The sequence below is a fragment of the Canis aureus genome, chromosome 1 (assembly GCF_053574225.1).
Source record: "Canis aureus isolate CA01 chromosome 1, VMU_Caureus_v.1.0, whole genome shotgun sequence".
Classification (NCBI taxonomy): domain Eukaryota; kingdom Metazoa; phylum Chordata; class Mammalia; order Carnivora; family Canidae; genus Canis; species Canis aureus.
Genome location: NC_135611.1, coordinates 99,243,750 through 99,271,388, shown reverse-complemented (window position 1 = coordinate 99,271,388; position 27,639 = coordinate 99,243,750). Strand labels below are relative to the sequence as shown.

General features: G+C 60.5%; 1 protein-coding gene across 1 annotated transcript in view; it reads left to right on the top strand.

Annotated features, from left to right (window-relative positions):
• WNK2 (WNK lysine deficient protein kinase 2) overlaps positions 1-27,639 on the top strand; it is a 100,449-nt gene that overhangs the window by 18,507 nt on the left and 54,303 nt on the right. Inside the window, 15 exon segments of the mRNA XM_077910941.1 lie at positions 6,341-6,513; positions 6,698-6,918; positions 9,777-9,934; positions 12,058-12,146; positions 13,495-13,714; positions 17,005-17,260; positions 17,263-17,286; positions 20,338-20,540; positions 21,707-21,838; positions 22,108-22,299; positions 23,498-24,052; positions 25,745-26,038; positions 26,495-26,544; positions 27,238-27,406; positions 27,491-27,607. Coding sequence (XP_077767067.1) covers positions 6,341-6,513; positions 6,698-6,918; positions 9,777-9,934; positions 12,058-12,146; positions 13,495-13,714; positions 17,005-17,260; positions 17,263-17,286; positions 20,338-20,540; positions 21,707-21,838; positions 22,108-22,299; positions 23,498-24,052; positions 25,745-26,038; positions 26,495-26,544; positions 27,238-27,406; positions 27,491-27,607 — 2,853 coding nt within the window.

The following is a 27,639-nucleotide window of genomic DNA, read 5'->3' as shown; positions in this document are numbered from 1 at the left end:
TGGTTTCCTCTAGAGAAGATGGACTTGTGCTCTTAGCAGATGCTGTGATGAGGGCGGGCCGTGTTCATCCTGTCTGGACTCGAGCCCAGCCTTTGCAAGGCCTCTCTGCTCCATTCTGTTCATTCTCCCAGTGTGGAGGCCTCCTGGAGAAAGTAGACAGAAAGCTCGTGTGTTCACCCTCAGACGCCAACGCTCTGCTCAGTGGCCCAGCGCCTGGTGTCCGCCTGCTGCTGACGCTCTGAGGCCGGGCTGTGCAGGAGCAGTGCAGTGTGAGCTACGTGGGGAGTACGTGGTTTAATAGCCACGTTGAAAGTATGAAAAGAACAGGTGGAGTTCATCTTAATATTTTTCTATGGTTCAGTACATCCAGGGTATTGTTTTTTTAAGATGTGAAGCGTGAGCTATTAATGAGGTTTAAACAATTAAAAGGGAGTTACCGTGTCTCAGAAAGCTGGTGTACTGTCTTACACGTGGATGACCTCTGTGTTGGGAAGAGCCCATGTCAGGCACTCACAGCCACGTGTGGCCTGGGGCTGTTGTCTGGGGCAGAAGGTGGGGGCTCCTGTGTCTCCTGGAGTCACGCCCAGAGCTCGCGGCTCATTTCAGGTGTGTGTGTGTGTGTGTGTGTGTGTCTGTGTGCGCGCGCGTGCGTGTGTGTGTGTGCGTGTGTGTGCTCGCGCGCGCCGCTGACCCCCTACCATCTTGTCTGTTCAGTGGCCCTAAGGCTCTCGCTGCCACCCTTGGGAGGAACTGCGGAGTCAGTTCACAGCCTTGGGGCAGACGTGAGCCCTGGGGCCTCAGCTTCTGTCACATGTACTGGGTCTGTCTGGCAGAGTGTCCCCTGGTGCAGCGCTGGCCCTGGGGGTCACCCCCTTCCCCTGTCCCCCCAGTACAGTGCTGGCTCTGGGGGTCACCCCCGTCCCCCTTCCCACCCCCTGGTGCAGTGCTGGTCCCAAGGGACACTGTAGATACTCAGGCCTGGGAGCATGTCTCCCCTGGCTTGAGCCCATTGGTGGCAGAAATCCCTGCAGCCTGATCTCTGGGGCCATCTTAGACCTGTTGGCAGGATCACCCAGGCTGGACAGGGCCTCTAGACAGGAGGGGAGTGAGGTCCTGGCCACTTCTTTTAGGGGGGTGGCACTGGGAGGTGTCAGGATCCCCTCCTCCACGCCTTAGTAGCCAGAACTGCGGTTCTGGGGGTTCCGTGGGTTGGAGGCGGGCAGGGGAGAGGGGTTCTGCTTCCTGAGGAGACTCCAAGGCATTCAGTACATTGTCACGAGGACCTCACACCTTAACTGCTTCCCGGTGTGCCCCAGTGTTTGTACCCTGTGTGAGGGGGCACAGCCACAAGGCAAAAGGGAGGTGACTCCTGGCTGGCCCTGCCCCACAAGGGTGACCTGGCAGCAGCTGGCCATGAGGTGGGGCAGTCCTCAGTGTCCTCACCCTCATCCCTGCAGGCCCATCCTTGGTGCAGGTGTTCATCTCAGTTGATTGTGACCGAGGTGTGTCCACATCTGCCTGAGGCGTCCCTGCAAGGGTGGCCTGGGGTGAGGCTGGCCCCTCCTAGAGGGTGTGGGGCCTCAGGTCACCCACCCAGGGCAGACACTGCCTATTGGGCGGGAGCCCGGGAGGGAGGGAGGGCTGGTGGGTTTCTCTCGCTGGCTCCCGTGCCCATAGGCCCCTCTGCACATGTCACACCGTGGTGGCCCACATCTCTGGCCCAGGGGCCCAGGGTTCGGGCAGATGTTCTCCCGAGAACACCTCGAGGTTCTGACCCCACTCATGGTTTCCGTTGTCCCACTGCCCTGATCCCCCGTCCACCTGCCTCCAGGAAAGAGTGGACTCCAGCAGGAGACGGGCCAGCAAGGCCTCCACTTGGAGCCGGGACCCTGTGGCCAGCCAGGAAGGGGCCAGCTGGACTGTGGGGGCTGACTCAGGCCTGAGAGCAGAGGAGGCCCATCTTGACCACATCCATCTGGGTGCCCGGGACTATCTGAGGTCCAGATAGTCCTGAGGTCCTGGGAGAGGTTTGCTGGGTAGACAGCCTGGCTTGGGCCCCCAGGTGGCTCAGGCTTGCCCCATGCATTCCTGCCCTGGACGTGCTGTGCCCTGTGGATGCTGGTGCATGTGGCCGGGGGCCCCGAGCAGGCCTGGACTCCCCCTCATCCTCCTTGTCTCCTGCTGGTTTCCTGCCAGGGCCCGTCTGCCCTGTGACGAGGGCGGTGGGGGTCATGTGGCTGCTCGTGACCCAGGACGCCTGTGGTCTTGGGGGCCCAGCGGCCACAGTGCTGTTGCAGCTGTGCTACCCTTCCCACCAGGTCTCAGGGCTTTACCTCTGCCCACCTGTGCCCTCACCCTGTTTCTGGGCATGTGTGATCTGGTGTCTGCGGGCCCCGAGCCCTGTGACTGGTGCCTGAGGGAGGTGGATGCCTGTGCTCTCCAGTGCGGTCACCACCTCAGGGACGCCCCAGGCCCTGGCCCACCTCCCGCCTTAGGCACGTCCTCCAGGCCTGGGCTGGCTGGGCCCTCTCCCTGGGGCTGGGGACCACAGAGACCCCTTCCTGGGTCCGCTGTCCCTGGAGCCCCCGCCCTGGGCTGATTCCCCGACTGGGATGGTTCTCAGCAGAGGTCCTTGAGGCGAGCATTTGCTCTCATTTACAACCAAATGGCAGGATGGGGTGTGAGTCAGCTCGTCCCCCTGGGACTCTGCAGATGTTGGCACCTTCCTGCTGGCCCTGGGTGTGGATCCTGCCTTCTCCTGCCTGGGCTCGGGGTCGCGGGGCAGCTCTGCTTGGCTGAGGAGATGGCTTCCCAGGCCCCTAGGGCTGCTGACTCTCTATGGGTATGGGAGAGGTCGGGGGTGGGGGTACCCATGGCTGTCCCCTGACCTCAGACCACCTGTCCCGGGAGGCTGTCCATGCCTCACCTGGCCCTTTGCTAGAGGGGTGAGGGACATTTCCCAGGATGTTTCTGTCCCTTATCTGATTGGCCCCCACTATCTCTGGGGACCTGCTGGGGGGAAGCTGCTGAGTGACTGCTCCTCCGTGTCTGGTGGGGAGAGCTGACCCCCCAGACCCCACCCTGTGCAGAAAACCACCTGATTTTTCTTAAGTAAATCATCACGTGTGCTGAGTCTTCTTGGACACTCGGGGTGGCTTGTTGGCCATTTCTGTATCTTATCTGCTGTGCAGGAACCACCTGACTTGGGGCATCCCTCTGGCCTGGTTCATGACCTTGAGGCCCCTAGCACCTCCATTAGGACCTCAGCCCACACACAGTGGGTCTCCCTCTGTGGGGTGACTGAGCAGCTGGCCACATGCCGTGGCCGGGACTGGGCAGCTCCATGAGGGGCACTGGGCAGCACTCTGAGGACATGCCAGCTGACCTTTCAAATGATCAAATGGTGTGTCATACAGTTAAAAATAGCCAGGTGGCTGAGAATATAAATGAGACCTGCTCCCTGCACTTTCCTCTTCCAGGCCTGGCCCTAGATGCTCCCGCAGGGCCTTTGATTTCTCCCCTTTGGCATCAGCGGGGGGCTGTCCATGTTGGTTCTACTGTTTATGACACAAACTTTTTCTTTGAAAGTCCAGTGAAGTCTCTTATTTCTGTCGAACGATGGCACATAAAGGATGTGGGGGTTCCTCAGCATCAGGGACCAGAGGGTGGTTGGTGGTTGGAAGGGCCTCGCAAGCAGAGTGGGTGGGGGGCACCTGGGGAGCGCCCGTGCCCCCCCATGAGGCAGGGTCTGCCTCTGTCACCCACCCTCCAGGCCACGACCCCCCCCTGCAGGAGCTGGGTTTGTGGGTACCCTCTTGCAGTGACTGCCTGACAGGGCGCCCAGAAGGAAGCTGTGGTTGTCACGTGGGAGAGAATGAGCCGTTGGCCTTGTGGTTTGATGTCCATGTGGCTGGGCTCCAGGCCTGCGATCCCCCGCTCTGTGCTGGGGAGCCTGTATTTCAGGGGCAGGTCTGGCCTGGGCGCCACACACACCTTCACCAGGCGGCCATCTCCCTTCTGAGACCTCAGGCTTTCGGCTACCACTTCTGCTCCTCTGATTTGGTTATTGGATGTTTTCACTTTAATTTTTGACCTTTGAAAACCCGAGCTATTATTTACATGTAATGAGATGCAGATATTACGTGTCCAAGTGGATGAGATGCACACACGTGTGACCCGCATCCTTTGTGAGGACGCAGACTATTCCCCCTGCCCCCCTGCCTCCAGGTCCTGCACCCCCCATCCATCCCCCCTGCCCCCCAGTCCCCACCCCAGAAGTGAACATCCTTGGCCTCAGGTGCTCTGATTTTTCTGGACTTTGGTGCTGTTCTGTGTGGAGCTACTCTGAACCCGTGTGCCGCCCTGGGCAGGTCCCTGGGTGGGTCCCTGAGGGTTCCTGGTGGGTCCCAAGCGGGTCTGTGGGTAGATCCCTGGGTGGGTCCTGGTGGATCCCTGGCGGGTCCGTGGTCGATCCTTGGGTGGGTCCCTGGTGGGTCCTTGGAGGGTCCCTGGAGGGTCCCTGGTGGGTCCTTGGAGGGTCCCTGGAGGGCAGTGGCTGGGCCCTGGGCAGGTGTGAACCCTCCTTGTACCCCTGATGCGTCCAGAGGCCTCAGCTGCTCCTGGCGCCCCCTGCGGTTCTGTGGCCCCCTTAGTTGGGCCTGCTGGTGGGCATCAGGTGTCATCTCAGGGCTGGAAGGGACGTCTTCTTGGACACTCGGGGTGGCTTGTTGGCCATTTCTGTATCTTATCTGCTGACACCCTGTTTGGTTGTGGAATTGCAGGGGTCCTGTGTGTTTGGGTGGAGTCCCATGTCAGAGGTGTCATTGGGAACCATTTCTCCGGTCTGTGGCTTGATTTTTCTTAAGTAAATCATCACGTGTGCTGAGTGAAGTATGTTTCCATGTCATTGCCGGGATTAAATGTTAGTGTATTTGTACCTGATGTTTCATCTTATTTCCAAACTGGAGCCTTCGTGGGACACTTGGTGGTTCAGTGCTTGAGTGTCTGCCTTTGGCTCAGGGTGTGATCCCCAGGCCCTGGGATCGAGTCCCATATCGGGCTCCCTGCAGGGAGCCTGCTTCTCCCTCTACTTGTGTCTCTGCCTCTCTGTCTCTCATGAGTAAATAAATAAAATCTTAAAAAAAAACAAAACTGGAGGCTTTGTTTGCCAGGGCACTTTCTTGATTGCTACTTTAAAAAAAATGCTTATCTATTTACTTACATAGAGTATGAGTAGGGAGGGGCAGGGAGACCCTGCAGCAGACGCCCCTCAGGGCTCCATCCCATGGCCCTGAGATCATGACCTGAACCCCCCCAGAGTTGGACCTCCACCAGCGGAGCCACCCTGGTGCCTGTCGACTGTTCCTTTTTAATGAGAATCTTGCTTTCACGTATGTGTGTCAGCCTCCTGCATTCCACTGAGCACATAAACTAGATTTTTTGAAGTGCATCTGTCCCCGAATTATTTTTCTCTGGGGTCAGCTACGGGATGGTTCTCCAGGTGTTTCTTTGCTCTGCTGGGGGTTGTGAGGCCAGGGAGGGTCTGTGGGGGCAGGGCTGGAGGGTGCAGGTGTGTGAGCTGGGGCCTGCGGATGGCCGGTTCCTGGGGTGTGGCTGGCAACAGTGGAGCCCTGTGGTTGGCTCTGAGCACTCCATGGGGTGAGCCCACCTCTGCGGGCTGTGGCTGTGGCCCCAGGGCAGGGTGCAGGGTGGGTACTGGAGGGGTCTGTGTGGTGAAGGGTGATGGTGCCTCCCTTGCAGGGCGTGGCTATAGCCTTGGGTGGGCACCGCCCCATGGGGACTCCCAGCAGGGACAATGGTGTTGCTGGGTCCTAGGTAGCCATAATGTCTGGTCAGCTCAGACCCTAGAGGCCTGTGTGCTGTGCCCCCGGCACCGCTGGCCTGCCTGGGACCCTCGTTCCTGGGTCTCGTCTGCTCTGGTCGCGTGTCCTCGAAGTTGCGTGTACATGTACATTGGAAGGGAACTGATGTGTCTCTTGCGACAGCACCCAGAATGCGGGTGTTGAGGACAGGAGGCCTTACAGGTGTTTTAGGGGAGGATGTGCGAGTGTGGCAGTGTGGGTTCTCCAGGAGTCTCAGGCTCCCAGAGACCGTTTTGGTTTGTCCAGGTGCAGGGGCTCATCCGGGGCCACGGCGCTGCTGACTTGGAGGTCGTGAGTGTGGGAGGACCCAGCATTGGGGCCAGGGCAGACCCTTTACAACCCCAGACGCCAGGCCCCTCCCTCTGCTGTGCCCTGCATACCAGGAGCCATGAGGAAGGCAGGCAGTCCCTGCTTGGGCCCCTGGCTCCGGGAAGGCCTCAGCCTGTGTGTTTCTCCAGGACCGGAAGCTCACCAAGCTGGAGAGGCAGCGGTTCAAGGAGGAGGCAGAGATGCTGAAGGGCCTGCAGCACCCCAACATCGTGCGCTTCTATGACTTCTGGGAGTCCAGCGCCAGGGGCAAGAGGTGCATCGTGCTGGTGACCGAGCTGATGACGTCAGGGACACTGAAGACGTGAGCGTGCCCCTGCCGGCTGGCCGGACCCTGGGGTGGGCCGGGTCCAGGGCGCGGGGCCTCCGTCCGCCAGGGCCTCTCGCAGGAGCAGCCCCGCCTGGGGTCTGGGTGGCACATGCACGTCCTCCGGTCTTGGAAGCGCCCTCCTTGCAGGAGCCGCTGGTGAGCCGCGCCCCGCCCGCAGGTACCTGAAGCGGTTCAAGGTGATGAAGCCCAAGGTGCTGCGCAGCTGGTGCCGGCAGATTCTGAAGGGGCTGCTGTTCCTGCACACCAGGACGCCCCCCATCATCCACCGGGACCTCAAGTGTGACAACATCTTCATCACGGGGCCCACTGGCTCTGTGAAGATTGGCGACCTGGGCCTGGCCACCCTCAAGAGAGCATCCTTTGCCAAGAGTGTGATCGGTAAGCCCTTGCCCCGGGGCCCCAGCTGCAGCCCTGATGGCCTGCTGGGGGGTCCCCGGCTGTGGGTCTGGTGCTGAGGCTGGTGGGTGCCCTCGGGGCAGTGGACGCTCAGCAGGAAGGAAGCCCCAATGACAGAGGGACTCAGGCTCTGTGGCCAGTAAGGCTGGCACAGGCAGGGAGGTCGGTGCCCTAGGGCCTGAGGCCCACAGACAGGAGTCCCTGGGGATCTGGGCCCCGAGGAGCCCATGGGGCATGGGACCAAGGGGATTTGCTGTGGCTGCTGGTGTGCTAGCCTCTTCTTTCCGAGTGTTTGGTCCTGCTCTGAGAAGTGTCCCCCCATAGCCTTTCGGGGTGAGGCCCCATCCACAGCTTCCCTGCAGGGATAGGCTGCACTGGAGTCCTGGTGGCAGCGGGCATTGGGCTGGGGCCTCTCCAGGGCTTTGTGGAGAGAGTGCTTGGAAGGGCAGCAGGCAGACAGGGTTTGAGACATCTGGGTAGTGCTGCAGGGCTGGGCCGCCCTGGGTGTGGCTGCAGAAGTCCTGGTTAGCAACTTGGGGTCAGGGGCCAGGAGGGGGCCATCTTGCCAGTTGAAGCCATGTGTGGGGACAAAGCAGGACAGGAGGCTGATCTCAGGTTCTGCACGCTTGTTCTGATGAGCACATTTGGGGACAGAACTTGGCCTATTTGTGGCAGATGAAACCGCTGGGGATCTGGAAATGTCTCGGGCAGGGTTAGTGGGTTTGGAACGTGACATCTGGGGCAGGGTGGCTGCCAGGGGTGTCATGCAGGCCTGGTCCTTGGTCTGTGAAGTGGATGGGGCCTGGCTGGTGGGAGCATGCCTCTGAGCTGCTGGGTTTCTGAGCAGATTTTGTAGGTCCGGCCTTGGGTGTGGGGTGCTTGGCCAAGCCCCCTGGGGTTCCCATGGCTGGTGGAATGTCAGTGTACTGGGTGCAAGCTGGATGGCCTGATGGGGGGATGTGAAGGCTGGTGTCTCCAGCAGGTGCGTCTGCCCCAAACCCAGTACAGGGTGTGCAGCTTTGTGGGGTCCCTGATCACCTCAGTTTTCGTCTGCTGAGGCCACAGAAGCTCCAAACTCACAGAGAACAGGGGGTGATTTGCACGTCTCCCCAGGCACTGGGCACTGGGCAGCAAGGCCCCTTCCTCAGCAAAGGGCCAGCACCAAGAGGGTCCCTTGGTTAGGTGTGTGTGGGGAGGGGTCCCCACGCCTGTGAGTCAGGCTCCCAGCCCTGTGCTGCATCCTGCAGGGAGAGTTGACGCTCTGGACGCCCTGTTGGGTGCAGCTGTAGGGGTTTGTGCCTGCATTTGGGTTTGTACTTTAGATGCGGCCCACTTTGCACATTGGGTGGAGGTGTCCAAGGACCTCTCCCCTTGCTCTTGGGGGCCCTGTGGTCCCAGGCCCAGGGGCTCTGTGTCGGCTGACGGGAAGGGCCCGTGGGTGGATTGGGTGAGATGGTCCCCAGCGCCCAGGCGATGACCTCATCACAAGCACTGTGGCCACAGCCCCTCGATGCCGTGTGCACACACAGCCAGGGGTTACGTGCCCCTTGGGGGGTTTGTCCCCAAGAGCCGCCCTCATCTGATGGCATCACTGTGCTCTTGCCGCACTTACGTTGGCCAGGCCCTGTGGTTCAGAACCTCAAAAAGACAGAGACATTCGGACTCCTGTTCTGTCTCCCTTCTTTCTGTCATTTCCAGTTTGGAATCCCCTAGAATTCTTCATACAGATCCATAAACCCAGAGACAGATTCCTGTTTTTGCCATTTCTCATCCAAAGTGTTAACTTGTTTTGTTAAACATATGATACAGTTTAAGTGGAAATTATGGGTAAAGGAGAAAAAGTTTGACACTCATGTAACCATCCGCGTCCCTGAGAGCCACAGGCAGCGCAGTACATCACATCATGTGCTCCTTCACATGGAGTCTCTGCTATTCTGCACCTGCTTGTTGAAGAAACGGGAAGATTTTGAAGGCTTTGAGGTGGAGGAAGCCCAGAAGGTGGAGACGTGACAGTGTTGCTGAGAATGACGTTCCCGACATCTCCCTTTGCTTTGCGTTCGGCTGGACCTATTTTAATAAGAGGGTTTTGTGAGTTTTAAAGCAGAAGTTTGTTACAGAAAATTAAAAAAAAAAAAAAAAAAAAGCCAAGACCAGAGAAACTAAAGGTGGAATCAGCGGGAACCCCCTGCCTGCCCTGCCTCCCCGTCATCCTGGGTCTGTGCTTGCCGCTGTGTGGCGACGAGGTCATTGTGCACTAACAACCGAACGCTTGGTTTTACTCAATCTGTTGAAAAATGCAGAGTAAGCAATGTTTTGAAACAGCCCGTGTTTGGGCACCTGAGCACTGAGCGGGCACCTTGTCTCTGCTGCCCAACATGCGCCCTCGTGTGCCTCTGGGTACATCTGGGGCCCTCCTAGGATTTTGCAATTTGGTAGCTCTGTGGGGACCATGGTTTTTTGTCTGTAGTGGTTGTCCAGCCCAAGGCCAGGAGACGTGTGCTGCTCTGTGGTTGACACCCCCGGTGTGGGGCGCACAGATGCCTTGGGGCGTACCGGGTTCCGAGCTGTGGGGGCTCCTAATGATGTGAGCGGATCTGACCCGGGATCAGGAGGGTCTGGGTGTGTGTGTAGGACCCCCAGGGTGCAGAGCACTCTTGTGTGAACCTCAGGTTCCAGGACTGACCCTGACTCTAGCCCTGACCCTATCCTAGCCCTGACTCTGACCCTAACCCTGACCCTTACCCTAGCTCGATGCTGACCCTGGCCCTGACCCTGACCTTAGCTCTGACCCTGACCCTGGCCCTGACCACTGACCCTGCATCTGCTGCTCCCGGGCACAGGTACACCTGAATTCATGGCGCCCGAGATGTACGAGGAGCATTACGATGAGTCCGTGGACGTCTATGCCTTCGGAATGTGCATGCTGGAGATGGCCACCTCGGAGTACCCCTACTCAGAGTGCCAGAACGCCGCCCAGATCTACCGGAAGGTCACCTGTGTGAGTCCCCCGGCCACTCAAAGGGCCGCTCTTTGTGAAACGCTTTGTGGGAGCAGGGGAAGGATGCTGTCACAGGGGAAACTGAGGCTGCCTAACTCAGTGCAGTGGTTGCAGCGGTGGTGTGGGTGCAGGGGTCCTTGCAGACTGTTGGGGTTTCTCTGGGAGGCGCCCCCACTGCCTGCCCGAAGAGCCCCTTCTCTGGCCACCCCTGGGCCACTGGTTTCCTGTGTCCTGGTGTGTCCCCAGGCCAGCCGGTAATCGGGTAGCTTCGGCTCTGCAAACACATCTCCCCGTCCTCCCTCCATGGCTGTTCTACCTGGTGAGGCTGACTTTTCTGGGCACCAGGCCTCAGGGTCCCTGAGTCCAGGCTGCCTTGCCCCTGCCTGGTGCCCCCTCACTTTTGCAGATGTATGAGGAGGAGCATGGTCCTTGGCGCCCTGGGGCACCTGCCCTTGCCCCGCCCTCCCCCTGCATTCCCCGCAGGTGTAGCGCAGGTGTAGCTCGTTTCTCTCCTCCAATCTTAGTTGCTTAGTTGCTGCTGCTCAGGGTGGAAGGTGGGGGGACAGGGCTTTGGCTGGTGGCCCTTGTCAAAGATGCATAGGTAGGTGTGCGGCCCCCTCCCCGTGATGCTGGCTGGACAGGACGGGCTTGACAGCTGTGGGCAGTGGTCCTCCATGGGGAGGGGTCACCGAGGAGGTTTGGGCCTCCTTCCTGGGCCTTGGAGGGGTGCAGGGGAGCAGCCCACCAATCCTGCTCTGCATGCGGGCATGCACGGGGCTGTGGTCCGTCCGCTGGGCTGGGGAGACAGGATGGGTTCCCTTGGGGTGCTCCTCAGCCACCATGGCTCCCCCGTCAGCCCCGGGAAATGGAGCTCAGGCCAGGGCTCCTGAGTGGGCCCAGGTCAGCTTGGGTCCTGCTCCCTGAGGAACGCAGAGGGCAGGCGTGTTCCCGGATCCTTGGTGTGGTTTGTGGTCATGCCCTGTGGGCCCACTGGTCCAGCTGCCGCCCCTGACTCCAGGGCTCTCAGGGATTCTGTGTCCCTGCTGCCAGCTGCCCGGCTCCTTGCCTCTGAGCCTGGGGACAGGAGCCCCTTGGAAACAGCACCTGTTCCTCACCTGCTTGGGGGGCCCCAGGCCTTCAGAGGTGCGAGTGGGCACAGTAATTGTGGTGGTAGTTGGCCACACCACCTGCCTCCCGCAGGGACCCAGGCCCCTTCAACCTCCTTTCCTGGTGGCTTCAGGAAAGGCCAGGGCTTTGCATCTCCAAGGGGAACCCCTTGGCTGTGCCTGGAGCCCAACATCCCTGTCTATTGCTGCAGACTCTGCTGCGCAACACAACCCCCATCGGTTATGAGCCAGGGGCCAGGGGGCCAAGGGTGCAACGGGCCCCGCCTGGGTAGCAGGAGCCACTGGAGGTCCTGAACTCCTGTGGCCGCCCCTGGGCTGGAGGCCGCTCCTGACCTCTCACCCTGTGGGGGAGCATACATGTCCTATGCTTTACATCAGAGTCTTATTGGAAGACCTGATGGGTCAGGCCCTCAGTGAGTTTAAAATGGTTAAAAATCAGTGGTCCCTGCCTGCAGCCCTGTGCCATGCAGCTCAGTCCCAGCTCCTCCCGCAGGCCCCTTTGCCTGCTGGGCTGCACCAGTTCCTGCTCCCCCACACCATGGCTGTCGCCAGCTGAGCTGTGCCATCCCACAGGCACCTGCTGTGTCTGTGGTCAGTGTGGGTGCTTCTGAAGGCCGCCTGGCTGCAGAACTCCGTGGCTTGGACCTGCAGCCACCAGGCCTTGGAAGTCAGCCCTGCCCGAGGCCACAGCAGGGCCAACGCAGTGACCACACCACGCCCTGGGCACCCTCGAGGGAGGGCATGGTGAGCAAGGCCGCTGTGAGCAAGGCCGCTGTCCTGCCTGTCGTGGCTGCACTGTGTATAAGTGCTCTTGTCCACTGAGGGCCAGGCCAGGCTCCTCCCCAGGCCCCACTGCTCCCAACAGCCCCTCCTGGGGATTCCGGAGGACCTGGGTCCCCAGCCAGCTCGTGCCTCTTCTGCCTTCCCCCTGTCAGGTTAGTGCCCGCCGGGCAGGAAACAAGGCCCTGATGGGACACTGCTTGTCTGATCTTACAGGGTATCAAGCCTGCTAGTTTTGAGAAGGTGCATGATCCTGAGATCAAGGAGATTATTGGGGAGTGCATCTGCAAGAACAAGGAGGAAAGGTGAGTCGTGGGGTGCTAGGCCTGGGTGACATCCCCACCACGGCCCACATGCTGGAGATAGGCTGCTGCTTCAGGCCAGATCTCGGCTCTACTGCTTGGAGTCTACGCCCCTGCTTGGGGGCCACCTTGGGGCCTCCCCACTCTGCTGGCTGCTTCTCACCTACCTGGCCTGGAGCAGGGGCACCCCCAAGCCCTCAGCCTGCCCCCCGCCCCGTCACCTCCAGGCTGTGGATCCCTACACCAGAGCCCACCTCAGGTCAGACCCTGGGGCTGCCCCAGCCAACCAGCCTCCTCAGCTGGCCCTCCAAAACGCTGCCCTTCCCTCTCCTCCATTCCTCCCCCGCCCTTTCTCCTCTCACCTCTCTTCCTCCTCCCCCTTCTCCCCCTCCCCCCTCCCTTCCTTCTCTCCCTTCCTCTTCCCCCTTCTCTTTCTCCCCCTCCCCCTCCCTCCCTCTGGCCTTCCCCCTCCTCCCCTCTCCCTCCCTCCTCCTGCCTTCCTCCTCCCCTGCCAGCCCCTCCCCCCTCCCTCTCTCCTCCTCCCTTCCCCCTCCCCTCTCTTCCCCCCACCTTCCTTTGCCCTCCCCACCCTGAGCACCCAGCATATGGCCACTCTGTCCCTGTCCTCAGCCTCCATCAGGCCACCATCAGGCCACTATCATCTCACGTAGGCGCCCTGTTCTCATCCTCGGGCACTCTCCTGCCCCCTGCAGGTTATCATATTTTATTCTTTTAGAGAAAGTAACTAAGAAACCCTGAGCTGTATTTCCCCTCAGAGAAGTACAGAAAGCCATGTGGAGCTAGAGAACCCTCTGCACAGACCCCGCAGGACTGGCAGGGGCTGTGACCTCTGCTCTCCCCAGGGCTCAGGGCCCCCCTTTCCTGTGTGCTCCGTGGCCCTGGGCTATAGACGCCACCCGTAGTTAGGGCAGGGCTGACAGATGGGACTTCAGGAGGAGTCCAGGACCACGATGGATGGCCGGCCGGATCGGGAACCAAAGGCTTGTCTGGAGCTGGGGAATGGTTTCCATGACAACACCCAGCAGCTGTGCCCCCCTGCCATGCCCCAGCCCGAGGAGCCCCTGGAAGGCCCCCGTGTCTGGGAGCCAGGACCCCCACGGCCTGATGCTGAGCAGTGGGAGGGGGGTGCCGCCTCCCCTGCGGCCCCGGGAGCTCGGTGGTGCCTCTGCAGGCCTGCATCCCGGGGAGCAAACTGCTGCATGTGGTCCTGGAGGACAGAGCTCAAGGGTGTAGTTGGGGAGCTTCCTAGAAGGAGCCAGGCACGGTGTCTGGGGCCCTGCCAGCAGGCATGCCCTCACCCCCACCTCCCCTGTCGGCTGGCCCTCCTCAGGTACGAGATCAAGGACCTGCTCAGCCACGCCTTCTTTGCGGAGGACACAGGCGTGAGGGTGGAGCTGGCAGAGGAGGACCACGGCAGGAAATCTACCATTGCCCTGCGGCTCTGGGTAGAGGACCCCAAGAAGCTGAAGGGGAAGCCCAAGGATAATGGGGCCATCGAGTTCACCTTTGACCTGGAGAAGGAGACGCCTGATGGTGTGGCGCAGGAGATGGTAACGGGGCGCTCGCTCGTGGATGGGGTGGTGGGGACGGTGGGTGTGGGGGTGTGCCTGCGGAGGTGTGGTCACCAGATTCCAGGGAGGACTGAACAGGGTGCGGCCCCACGGTGAGCGGGCGTATGCCACTCGGGGGTCACATGGGCCTGGGAAGGACAGCGCAGGTGGCCCCGCTGCACGGACGCCGGCACTGTGGTGAGGGCTCCCATGGAGCGGCCGTGGGGGACCCAGGATGTGGGTGACTAGCCTTTGCTCTGACCTCTCACTTGGCTGCTGAGGCACCGTGTCCAGGAGCGGGGGTGGAGGGAGAGAGCTGGATGTCAGCAAGGTGCTGATTTTTGCGGTAGAAAGTGAGCACAAGTAAAAGTTGGCATGCTCGCTGCCGGAGAGGCTGCCTCCTCTTACTGTAGCTCGCCTTGGAAACCTGGTTCCTTACAGGCACCCGGCCCCAGAGGCTGGACGGAGTCCACGCCGTCCTCGAGCCCTTCCTCAGATGAGGAAATGGGCCAGCTGTACCACGGAAGGTGCGGGTGGTGGGCCGGGCTCGGTGTGGAGGGCAGAGGGCACCTGGGACTGCGGCAGGTGAGGGTCCTGGGATCTTGATGTGGGGCTGCGTCAGGGCAGTGCTGACTGAATGGGGCTGCATGGTTGGGCCCTGCTGGCCTTGGACAGTGGCCTGTGCCCCTTTGGGCTCCTGCACAAGTGCTGTGGCATCCACTGTGGCCGGAGCCCTGGCCAGGACCACCCCACCTTCCCAGCTGCCAGTCATATCCCTGGGCCCAGAGACGGGACAGCGCTCCTTTCGGGTCCCTGCTGGTTGGCCTTCCCTGTGGGTGTATCGTAGCTTCCCTGTCCCTCACTGCCCAGCCACGGCAGACGCCAGGTCCTACCTTTGGGACAGGGCCCTCCCACTCTCGGGGCTTCTGTAGCAGAACCCAGGCCTCTCCTGGGTCATCTCTGGGTGGAGCGCTGATCCGAGGAGCCCACGGGCTGCAGCGTTCTAGGGCTCAGTGCCTCCGGCCGCCCCGCCCTGGGCAACAGCTTTCACTGGTCACACCTGCTTCTTGCAAAGTCGGGGTGGCACCAGCGCGATCCCAGCCCCAGTGTCATCACCTAAAACCACCTCCCAGCAGGTGGCTCCCTGTACAGGGCCAGATGAAGGGCGTGGGGGGCTGAGAGCAGGGCAGGTGCTCTGGGGTCCTGGGCTGGCTTTGACCTAGAGGCAACCTCTTGTGAGGACCCCGGAGACGGACTGGAACCCTTCCCAGAGTCCACATGTCTGTGCCAGCCCTCCTGCCCTGGCCGTAGCTGCTGTGTCAGTGCGGCAGAGAATGGGTTCCCCTCTCTGGGAAAAAATAGAAGAAAAACCTAGGAGAGGATCACCAATGGGGTGATGGCAAGGATGGAGACGGAGGAAATCTGGGCCATGGGCAGAAAATAGAAGCAGCGGGCGGGCATGTCTGTGGGGAGTCTTCCTTCCTCTGGTCGTGGCGGCAGACGGACAGCGCTGACCTCGGGCATGGCCCCCCACCCGCATCCTGGCCACTCACGCTGCCACTCAGACTGCCACTCACACTGCCCGGGAGGCTGCACACTGGGACATCTGTGGGATTTCAATGCAGCTCATCTGCCCAGCGGGGTGGTTTTCTGAAATGGGATTTTGACCTCACCATCATGAACTCACAGAAAAGTTGCAGATTTGCGACAGAGTCCTTAGACGTCACCCTTAGAGATGACATCCAGGCCATGCCACACCTCCCTGCATGTGCCTACATCTTTGCAACAGAGCAGCTTTCCTCCTCGGCCACCTCACTGCCTGTGGTCCTTGGCAGGAGGCGATGCCTGCACAACAGCAGCTCCTCAGGGCAGTGTCTGCCTCGCCATCCTACCACGTGTGAGCGTGTCCACGAGAGCACTTTGCAGGGGCTGAGTCCTTACCACAGCCGCCCCCCGAGGACATGCCCTGTGATTGTATGGTCGAGGGGTGTCTGTCAGCCGTCTCCGCGTGTAGTGACGATTAAGGACACAAAGTTGTGCCTTGAAACCATATAAATACCCATTTTCACCAAACTTTCCGTTTATTTGGATGTCTGTGGACTCACGGTTTTGTTGGTGAGTCGTCTGGCCACATGATGCATTGCCCAGACTCAGCACTCATGGTTTGCATGCCATCCTTGTGGTCAGGAGCCTGCGGGTGGCCTCGTGGGCCCTGCTCATTCTGGGTTGTCCCCGCAGCGTGGCTGGGTGTTAGCCGCGCCTGCTCGGGGCTGAGGGTCGTTCGGTGTCCCTGCTTCTCACCTGGCTGCTGGCAGGAGACTAGGTTTCCAGCCGGTGGGTTGTTCCTCAGGGGCCACTCATAGCAGCTTCCTGTGAGCCTGGGATCCCGGGCGGGGGTTGGTGGTGTGGTGTGTAGGGAGGGACAGAGGCTGCACACACAGGGCATCCTGTGACCTCACACCAGCAGTGTGCACGCTGCTTGGATCATCATGGTGACGCTGTGTAGTTCAATGCCTGGATGTCTGTTTGCCCCGTGGCCCTGCTCCTGTGCCCTGCACGTGCCCTTGTTCTCTCAGCCCGTTCTGGCTTCAGGCACAGTGAGGTGTCGAGGCCCCTTGTTCTTCTCCTGACACCGTGTTACCTGGGGGACGCATACACTCACGCTGGCCAGGGTGCCATGCTGGGCCTGCCCAGTGTTCTGTACACTCACACATGTGCCGTGCCACATGCACACGTCTGCATCTGTTGCACTTGTGTCTATTGTGTGTCAAAAGCCGTGAGCTCACACGGTTTCTGACAAATGCCAAAAGGTTTGTGTTTTTTGCCTTTCCCCACGAGGCTGTCACAGTGACTGTGGACACTGGCTGCTGCCGTGCCGTGGTTTTGTTGTTCATGTTCTCTGGGAGAGCCTGGGCTTCTGCTCACACGCTCTCCAGTGCTGTCCTGGGTCCAGGATTTTCTGGGCATGGGTGCCAACCCTCTTGGTCTCAGGTTACGTGGTGCCCCCCCTTCCCTCCGTGCCTTCTCAGCGAATGCCCAGGGTGCACCTGGCATGAGGGCAGCTGAGGGTCTCCCCTGCACCCCCTCACTGTGGGTACAGCCACCTGCTGCATCCTTACTGTCCTGGGCACGGCGCCATTCAGGTCAGGGAATTTACAGTTGGCAGGAGGGCATATCCCAGTGGGAGACGAGGTGGGGGCCTGGAGAGGGACTTCTGCAGAGACCTCATGGGTTGGAGGTGGCGGTGCCGTCAGCAGCGCCCCCGTATTGACACAGCGCCTCCTTTGCAGATTGAATCGGGATTCTTTCATGAGAGTGACGTGAAGATTGTGGCCAAGTCCATCCGTGACCGTGTAGCATTGATCCAGTGGCGACGGGAGAGGATCTGGCCGGCCCTGCAGCCAACGGAGCAGCGGGACCCAGGCAGCCCTGACAAGGCCAGGGGTCCACCTGCACCCCTGCAGGTCCAGGTGACCTACCACACGCAGGCCGGGCCGCCGGAGCCCGAGGAGCCTGAGGTGGACCAGCATCTCCTCCCCAGTGCACTGCGGCCAGCGCCACCTCCCTGGCCTGTGAGTGCCACCCTCCCTGTGCCCTCACACCCTGTGCATGTGGCAGGTGTGGACTGCAGGTGTGGGCGAGCCTTCTTCCTGGGGTGGGAATTGGGTGACTCTGGCTCAGTGAAGCTCAGTTTCTCAGGACAGGTGAGGACAGACAGGCAGACAGATCCAGGACCTCCCGTGCCCCAAGCCAGTGGGATGGAGCCAAGGATGTCCTGGCCTCCACCTGGTGGGGCGACCGGGCTGAGACACCACTGCCCTGGGGCCGCAGGTGGCTGCGGTTTGGTGCTCTCAGCCGGGACCTTTGCCCCCAGGAGTATCTGCTCCCCATCCTCTCCCTGGTATTACCCAACCTCTGAAACCTTTACCACTTCCCCGAATGTCACCCAATGGTTGCTGGAATCCCTCTAAATCTCAGGATGCTGGAAGAGAGAATCTGGGCAGAGCAGTGTCCTGCCTGTGCCCTCAGTGATCTAAAAATGCAGCTGTGGGCTGAGGATCAGGACGTGGTGTTTCCTGTCCATTTTGCGAGTACGTGCCAAGTAGAGCTGAGCCTGCCCAGGCTGCTTTTTCAGGTTGTTCGTGTGGAAAGACCAAAATAGCCCGTTCAATTTATGTAATAGGCACATACTTCATTTATCATTAAAATTATAGCTAATGTTCTTCAAACTAGGCTGTTTAAATTCAAACCGGTGGCTGGTTGTCACTTGGAGGCAGTTTGTCGTTGGCTTCCTTCCGACTGGCTCAGGTTTGCCTTGAAGAGTAAAACCACTACATCATCTCTCCGTTTTTTTGATAAACCAAATATTAATTAATGAGCATAAATTCTGTAGGAAAAAGCTTTTCTCATGCTGCACCACTTCACGCTTTAAACACCTGACCATGGGCAACAGTTTCCAGGAAGGAATGGAGAGACCACCTTGACCCAGAGCACACTGGCAGGAGTCAGGGGTCACTGCACACAGAGATCTGGGTTCAGTGTTGGGGGGCATTTTCTCCGGACATCCTCTTCCTGCCGCCTCAGCAGCTCTGTGAGCTTTGTGCAGCAACCACCTTGTCAAGGGGGGGTTTTACCTGTGATGTGAGATTCAGACAGTGGGAGAGGGTGCACGGCCGAACCAGTGAGAGTTCCTCCTGGGGGCTGTTAACTGCCTCTCGGTGGTAACTTTAGAGATAATGTGCACTTGTGATCATTCACACACACGCGTATGCATATGTGTACACAGCCCACACATGTGCACCTAGTGCACGTGCACATCTCCCTCTGTGTCTCTGTCCCACAACCGCCACACCCTCACACACGGTCCTGACCCCCTGCGTGTCCTCACCCCTTCCCTGTGCGCCTTCAGCCCCCACATGCACACCCTCACCCCCACATAGGTGCTCTCACCCCTCCCTGTGCGCCCTCACCTCCCTCCCCACGCACCCTCATCCCCTCCCCGCACGCCATCACCCCCCGCATGCTTGCCCTCACCCCCCTCCGCGTGTCCTCACCCCCTCGGCTGTCCCGCTGGCCAGTGTGCGTGGACGGCCTGAAAACTGCGTCAGGACGGTGGCATGCCAGACTCCAGCCTCACTACCGTCCCTGGAACTTGGGACCGAGCTTAAGTGACAGGATGAGTGATGGGCAGGCAGACACACTTGCAGGGTCAGAAGGGACAGCAAACATCCTGGGTAGGATTCTCCCAGCCCTGGTTGTGAGCTCCTGCCTCAGCCTGGACCGAGCTCAGCCAGAGGGTTGGGTCCACCAGTGACCTAGTGGAATACTTTGTCAAGGGCTTTAAAGATGGTTTTTAAATTTTCAATTTTTACTTATTTATTCTTAGCATGTTGGAGGGATGGGGCAGAGGGAGGCAGAGGGGATCCCAAGCAGACTCCATGCTGAGCATGAGCAGGACAAGGGACTCGACCCCACGACCCTGAGATCATGACCTGAGCCAAAACCCAGGGCTGGATGCTCAAGTGACTGTGCCACCCTGGTGACCCTAAGGATGATTTTTTAAAAAAATATTTTACTTATTTATTCATGAGAGACACAGAGGCAGAGACACAGGCAGAGAGAAAAGCAGGCTCCCTACAGGGAGCCCGTTGTAGAACTTGATCCCAGGACCCCGGGGTCATGCCTGAACTGAAGGTAGACACTAAACCACTGAGCCACTGGGCATCCCCCTAAGGATGATTTTTAAATTTAATATTTAATTATAGAAGTAAACATATTCCCTTTAAAATTTTTAAATGTTGCTTATATGGTTGGAGTCAGTTTATGTTAAACTTGCCAAGTTTGTACACATTCTCTTTTTCTCATATACACTCTGTGTGTGTGTCTCTGAATGTCTCTGGGTCTCTGTATGTCTGCAGGTCTCTCTTTTTGTGTCTCTGTGCGTGTCTCTGTCTTTTTGTGTCTCCGTGTGTATGTCTTTGTATCTCTCTGCATGTCTCTATTTCTGTTTTGGCGTGTCTCTCTGTCTCTGCGTGTCTGTGTCTCTGTCTCTGCATGTCTCTGTGTCTCTGTCTCTGCGTGTCTCTCTCTGTGTCTCTGTCTCTGGGCGTCTCTGTGTCTCCCTCTGTCTCTGTGTGGAATCCACCGCCAGCTGCCCCATGACAGGCAGGGCGGCCGTTGGGTTGGCTCCGGGCACGTGGCATTCTCATGCCCTCCGGGTTGGAGGGTGTGCCCGGATCAGCCCTGGAGCAGTATCTGGACATCAAGGCAGCAGGATGGTGCCAGCACCCTGGAAGTGCCACAGGGCGATGCTCCAGCTGCGGGGGAGGTTGGGTGGGGTAGGGAGGTGGGAGGGGCGCTGGGCTCTGTGACGCCCATTGGGGATTGCCCAGATGTCAGGCAGTGTTCTGGGGGGTGCGAAGGCATCTCTGGGTGCGTTCCAGCCCCATCCCCCTCACCGTCCTGGGGCCTGTGGTCTGCACATGCAGTTACTACTCAGGTGGCTGGGAACCCTCACTGCGTTGGGGTTCACAGAAGCCCATGTGCATTCCCGGAGAGTTGCGTGGGGTGTGTGGGGGGGACACGTAGGGTGTCCCCCCTGAGCCTGCTCTGGTCCTCCCCAGCGGACAGCACCCTCGACAGCGGACAGGGCTCCACCGTGTACTCAGACTCGCAGAGCAGCCAGCACAGTGTGGTGCTGGGCTCCTTGGCAGACGCGGCACCGGCCCCGGCCCAGTGTGTGTGCAGTACGCCCGTGAGCGTGGGCGATGGCCCCGTCCTGCCCTACAGCCTGCCCCCGTTGGGGACCTACCAGCAGCCAGCCACGGTGAGTCAGCCCGCCCCCTCGTGCCCCAGACCCCGTCCCTGGGGCCCCGCCATGTCCCCAGGGCTGGTGGGAAGTCGAGCACCAGCCACATTGAGGCCTCAGGTCCCTGAGCTGCTGACCCCAGCTGGTCCTGGGGTGCGGCCCCTTTGGCTCCGTGGCTTCAGATGAACGGGGAGCATACGGTGTGCTCACCTGCACCAAGCGGTGGCAGCTTTGCTCGTTCCCAGCCCCAGGATACCGGAGGGCCTTCCCAGTTGGCGTGGACGGCTGGGCCCCCGGCTTGACGCCCTCCCCGGTTCGGACCTGCTCCCTCCTGGTCTTTCCCGGGAAACCTCAGAAAGCTGTTTTGTCTGTAGAGGGTCCAGTCTGTATCTACAGGGTCAGGATTCTTTTTTTTTTTTTTTTTTTTTTTTTAAGATTTTATTTATTTATTCATGAGGGAGAGAGAGGCAGAGAGATACAGGCAGAGGGAGAAGCAGGCTCCATGAAGGGAACCCGACGTGGGACTCGATCCTGGGTCTCCAGGATCAGGCCCTGGGCTGAAGCGGTGCTAAACTGCTGAGCCACCAGGGCTGCCCCAGGTCAGGAGTCTTGAAAACAGAACCCAACGTTATTACCCCTAAAAGTGGCCATGTTATTGGCTGTCCTTATTAGTACCAAACATCCAGCATTCAGTCCTCAAACTCCCTCCTGGGTCATGTGAGTGCTGCCTCTGGCGGTGAGGACGCCTGTCTGCCACCCATTGTCCTGCTGGCCATGCCACTGGAGGTGGCAGCTCCATCCCCCTCTGTGCACATTCTTTGTATCCTGTTTGTGACGTGTCTCCATACACGGGTCTTACCCGGTCCTATAGATGGGAAGCAAGCGCCGCGTCCTGAGTGTCTGTCCCTGGTGCTGCAAAGCCCCTTAGGATGGTTTTTTTTTTTCTCTCGTTTGCATAATATTCCATGGAGCTGAAGTTCCAGAACATTCCTTGCTTGGAGTAGTGGCCATCCTCAGCTTAGGGGCCCCCACTTCTCATCTCTGCCAAGCTCTGTGCCCAGGAAGGAATCCCCGGAGGGGTGACAGGCCTAGGGAGTGAGGGTTGGGCCCCTGCAGCCATGGTGTGCGGGCCGGGAGGGGCACCTGGGGCAACTAGTGAGTGTGGCCCTTGGTGCTCCCTGCAGCCGGGCCTGTCTGTGGCCTCTGTCCCGGCCCCCACCCACCCTCCGCTCCCGCAGCAGCATTTCCCGGAGCCGGCCATAAGCTTTGCCCCCGTGCCGACCGGCCCAGGCCAGCCTGTGCCCCCTGGCCACCAGGTGAGTACGGGCTGCCCCTGCCTGCTGCCTCATGGGTACTCTTCCTCGTGCCCGGCCTGGTGGTGGCAAGGTCTGCCAGCCCAGGGCCCGCGGTGCACGTGGGAGTGGGGTTCACAGATCCACAGCACGTAGAGGGCCCTTGCATGCACAGATCTGCATGTTGGGTCCACTTTGGGTGTTTGTGTATGTGAGTTAGTTTTCCCTGACCCGGCGGGGGCGGGGGTGTCTCAGCAGGACGCTGGTCTAAGAGAAGCCCCCTCTCTCCCCAGCCGCCTCCACTGGCCCAGCCAGCACCCCTGCCCCCTGTCCTGGCCCCGCCGCCAGTTGGCCCTCTCCAGCCGGTGCCCCCCCACCTGCCTCCCTACCTAGCTCCAACGTCCCAGGTGGTGGCCCCTGCTCAGCTGAAGTCCCTCCAGATGCCGCCTGCACCTCTGCAGCCGCTGCCTCAAGTGCCTGCTCAGGTAAGCGCCCCCCCGCCCCCCCCACCAACCCCTTGCCTCCGCCCCCACTCTGGCGGTCACTCTCTCCTCTGGGCTATAAGGGCTCGTGGGTTGTGGGGACAAGAATGCTACCTAGGTAGGTGGCCATGCCCATCTGCCTTTGGCGTCTTTCCCGAGCGTGTCCAGGTCAGGGAAAGGTTTGGTCCAGGGTCAGGGCCAGTGGAGCCAGGGAGGAGCCCAAAGCTATGGCTGCTGTCTGTGCTGTGCCCGCCATGCTCCTGGGGAGCCCAGGGCCTCTGTGACCAGTGACATTGGATGGCACGTGGTGCCCAGGTGCTGTCACCCAGGCTAATGCCATCGACGGCTTATTCCCCATGGGTCCATCACATCATGTTGGTGGGACTCGGCCGGGAAGCACCGCCTCATGATGAAGATGTGACTGTCCCTGCAGTTTGTGGATACGGTGTGGACGCTTATTTCTTGTCACCATCTTCGTCCTCAGCTTAGCCACGTTGGGATTGTTTTCGGTGTTGAGTTAAATGGCTGTTCGCTGTCCGGAGGTAGAGGCATTCCAGCACACGGAGGTTGGTGTGCCTACTCCAGCTGCTTTATAATCGTGCTAAGGCGTGTATTACATGATGCTGCTCGAGTGCCGGCCACAGGGAAGGTTTAGGAGAATCACTGCAGGATCTGAAATGATGGAGGTGCTCTCTCCAGGAAGTCAGATACTGGGTGTCTCTGGCAAGGATGACCAGACGTAGAAGGTTCCAGAGCTCTGCTGCAGGGAGAGGCCTGCTCCCCAGGCCCCACAGCACAGGGGCGCTACCTCAGCACGTTGGCACTGGGAGACGCATATTCCCTGAGACGGCCCGCCACGGAATTTGGATCACAGGGGTGGGGAATCAGGCAAAGTGCTTTCAGATCTTCAGGGCCAGTCTGGCAGCTCTGACCATCCTGATTCTCTGAATGAAAATGTGTGGAAGCCGCAAAGCTGGCGGTCACTGCTTTGAGCACAGACCAGAGCTGCCCGCTGTTCTTGCAGCTACCCATGGGGACTGGGCGGGGGCATGGCATGGGCTTCCCATGGCACCAAAGGGGGCCCCCCGGGCCTGTTTACATTGGGTCTGTGGTTGGGTTTCTTCCCAAGGCAGCTGCCCTGTGGTGCGGGCAGCCGGGCCCTGCAGCCCTGGTGACTCCGAGGTGCTCCCATGTCTTTCAGGTGCCTCCGCTCCCTGTGGGGCCCCCCATCGCACCCCTGGCCTCCCTCGACAGCCTCCCTGCGGCTCTCCCCGACCTGCCGGCCGCTGGGGGGCCCACCGTGCCCGCTCCCTCTCAGTATTTCTCTCCCGCCGTCATCTTGCCAAGCCTTCCACTCAGCGCCGCCACTGCCCCCCTGCCCACGTCCCCAGCGTTGCCTCTGCAGGCAGTCAAGCTGCCCCACCCCTCTGGGGCACCGCTGGCCGTGCCATGTCGGACCATTGTGCCAAACGTGGCTGCCACCGCCACTGCCATCCCTCTGCTGGCCGTGGCCCCGCAGGGTGTGGCCGCCCTGTCCCTTCACCCAGCCGCCGTGGCCCAGCTCCCGGCCCAGCCCGTGTACCCGGCAGCCTTCCCGCAGATGGTGCCTAGTGACGTCCCGCCATCTCCCCTCCACGTAGCGCAGAGCGTGCGGGCAGCCCCTCCGCAGCCCGCGCCTTCCACGCTGCAGCAGCCCCACCAGCCAAGTGTTGCGCGCCTTCCTGAGCAGACTGCTCCGGCAGGGGCGGGAAGCCAGGTAATCCGCCTGCCTCTGGGGTGCACCCTCCAGGTGGAGGGGGTGGGGTGAGGGGAGTTGGGGGGACATCTCTAGTATCTAACTTGGGAATGAGGTTCTGGGGGCAGATGAGGGAGGGGCGAGCAGGCGGTTCTGTTTCTTGGCCCTGGCTTCTGTGTGCAGGGTGTCTGCCGGGCGGGGCCTCATGGTACCTGCCCTCCTCCCCTGGGCTGGCAGCTGTGGTATGGTGGTGTCAGCTCTAGCATGGGTGGGGGGCCTCCTAAGGGAGGGGCGAGGGAGGGGCTCACCACTCCCCCAACAGCCAAGGACAGTGTCCAGGGTCAGGTGGGGACCTCAGGCAGCATGCCACACTGACAGGGAGGGATGCAGGGATACACACCTGAGGCCCCACATGTGAACCCCCACCTGTGTTTTGGAGCTCCAGGGCTGTTGGCTAGCCTCATGTGAGGAGGGGAGCCAGAGTGGGGGCCTCTCCCCTAGGAGCCCCCTTTTGTAGCCTGTTTCCCAGGGGCCTCTCCCCTGGAGCCCCCGTTTGGCTCTAAGCCTCAGCGCTGTGTACTCGTAGTGAGCTCTTTGCCTTCTAAGCTCTCCTGTGTGGTAGGGTCCAAAGCCCCTTCATCTTCATGGTGGAGACCCACCCCAGAGTGTGTGGAGGCCTTAGGGGTCATCCTGTGCCTGCTCCTGTCTGGTCCACGTCCCCAGAGCACACGGACTTTCAACATCTGATTCCAGAAAGGATCTGTTCTTGGAGGAGGAGGGTAGTTTTGTTCGATGGCAAGATGGGCTGTTTTACCATCAGGTTTGCGGTGGTGCCGCAGTCTGGAGCCCTACTGAGCCAATGCCTGCTGGTCTGTGACCTGGGGTGACGCCTACTCATGGGTCAGGGCTGTTTCAGGAAAGCCAAGGCCACGCGGAGGCCTGGGGTCTGCACTGGTTGCTTGCTCAGCTGGTGGCTGAAGAAGGTGCTGTGTGCACAGAGGTTGTCGGCCTGGCCTAGCGGCAGGCTCCCCACTCTCTACAGCCTGTTGACGGGCTGGGCTGGCCGCCTCACGGGCTTCCCAATGCTGAGAGCAAACTCCCCTGAAAACAAAGCTGGGGTCCTTCCAGCAGGAACAGTGCCCGCCCAGCGGCGGCTTTCGTATCTGACCGCATGCACCACGTAGCTGATCTGTCCTACACTTGTGGGGCCAGTGGTGGGCCTTCCCGTCCCTGACCGCGTCCCTGAGGTTGGCGGGATGGAGGCTCCCAGCAGGAGCTTTTAAAGGGGAGGCCGTGAGGAGTCCAGCCCACCTCCAGAGCTGCCCACCGAAGGCCAGCGTCCCTGGTTCCTCTTGAGTGCGGCTGACGGTGTGAGCGAGGTGCTAGCGCATGGGGCTGCCCATGGGGAGCCATGTTCGGTGCTAAGTACATGCCACCCTTAGAGCTTCAGATGGATTCAACTGAGGGATCATAAGTGAGGCGTGGATTGAGGTTTGATTCTGCACACAGGGACCTGAGAGTCCCCGTTCTTAGTGGTTTCTGCTAAATCTGTGTGCTAATGTGCTGAGGCTGTGCTGGACCGGCGAGGACAGCTGTTACCCCCACTCTGGGTGCTCACCCACCTGCATGGGGAAGCACCTGCCTCGCTCCAGGACCCTGTGGCAGAGGCATGGCTGGCCCTCCAACCTGCAACCCTGCCTCCTGTGCCCCCAGATCCTGCTTGGCCACCCACCTCCGTATGCTGTGGATGTCAATGCCCAGGTCCCCACCGTGCCCGCACCTGCTGCCATCCTCTCCCCACCTCTGCCAGAAGTGTTGCCGCCTGTGGTCCCCGAGCTGCCTCAGCTCCCCAGCTCCCTGGCCCCTGCAGTGGCCGCAGCTTCTCAGAGCTTGCCCATCCAGACCACCGCACTCCTGCCGCCTGCTGCCCATGTGCCACCGCCCACCGGACCTGGGATTACCAGCCCCTGCCCGGCCATGCAGCTAACAGTGGAGTCGGCCCCAGAGGTGTGTGTTCCTGCCTTCGGGGCTTGGCCCTGGTGCCTCGCCCTGACCCCCACCCCAGCATCCCAGTGGCCCCCTGCATGGTGGTATTAGGTCTCAGCTAAGGAAAGTGTGCCCTGTGGCAGCTGTTCTAACCCTAATCCTCCTCCGCTGTCCCTGTACACTGCACTTTCCTTGGACACTTCTGCCATTTTTCCATGGTGGTGACCTGTGGAATTGCGGGGCCTTGCCTCGAGGATGGGGGCAGGCCCACTGCTCCTCTACTGGGAAGATCAGAGTGGGTCAGCGTGTTGGCCAAGGGGAGGCCTGGCTTTTAGCAACCGCACAGGAGAAAACCCTTACACCTGCTACCTCTCGTGGTCAGCTCCCTGGGTGGGGAGGTGGGAGGGGCCAGCCAGGAGCAGGTGCACCATGGGGGGCCCGGTGTGACCCGTCCTCCCATCCGTGGTTTTGTTTCAGGAGCAGGCCTCCCAGGACAAGCAGCTCGGGCCCCCGCAGAGCTGTGAGAGGTAAGGGCCCAGTTGGCCCGTGGGGTGGAGGGGGCAGCCACGGCCTCACACGGATCTCCCTCGAGAGTCAGGGTTTCTTGCGATGTCACCCATTCCCAGCTGGACATGGTGGAGCCGTCTGGGTTGTCTGGGCCTCTGTCCATACTCGTTGGCCTGGTCGTCACATGCTCTGTGTGTGTCCTGCATCCTGGTGCCTGTGGTGCCCAGGATGTTCTAGAAGGGAGAGGCAGTGGCTCGCCCCCCAGCCCCATGCTCCCGGCCACAGAACGTGTCCCATTGGGTGGGAACTGGACACAGGGAGTGGCCTTGTGTCCTGGTGCACCAGCACCAGACTCAGTGCTGTGCAAACCCCTCAGACCCTGCGGTCTTCCCAGGTGGTTGTCACATTCCTGTTGCTGTTACACAGACAGGGAAACTGAGGCACAGGGGAGGATTTTCTTCATCCTGTTGTTTTCTGTGAACCAGTACAGCCTGAGTCACAGGTCAAGGGTCAGAGAGGACAGAGGTCCTGGGTCATATGGCCAATGCGTTCTCCACAACCCCAGCACCACCCTAGCCGGGTGGGACAGCAGGAGGAGGGGCTGGGGGCCCTGAAGGTGGGGTCCGGGCCAGCTTCACACCTGCCACATTTTCTGGCCGTTTCCATGTGTGGCTGGTGTGCAGGCTGCTGTCACATCCTGGGTTTTCACACAGCTACGGAGGTTCTGATGTCCCCTCTGGAAGAGAGATGAGTGACAGCTGCGAGGGAACGTTTGGCGGGGGGAGGCTGGAAGGCAAGGCTGCCCGGAAACATCACCGCCGGTCCACGCGTGCCCGCTCTCGCCAGGAGAGAGCCAGCCGCCCGCGGCTCACCATCCTGAATGTGAGTGGCCAGGCAGGGTGGGCCCAAGGGTGCAGGGCTTCCCGACCGCGGCCCACGGTGGCCTCACCACCCGGGTGCCCGTAGGTGTGCAACACAGGCGACAAGATGGTGGAGTGCCAGCTGGAGACGCACAACCACAAGATGGTCACGTTCAAGTTCGACCTGGACGGGGATGCGCCCGACGAGATCGCCACCTACATGGTGAGGCCCGGTGTCTTCCTGGGGTGGGCAGG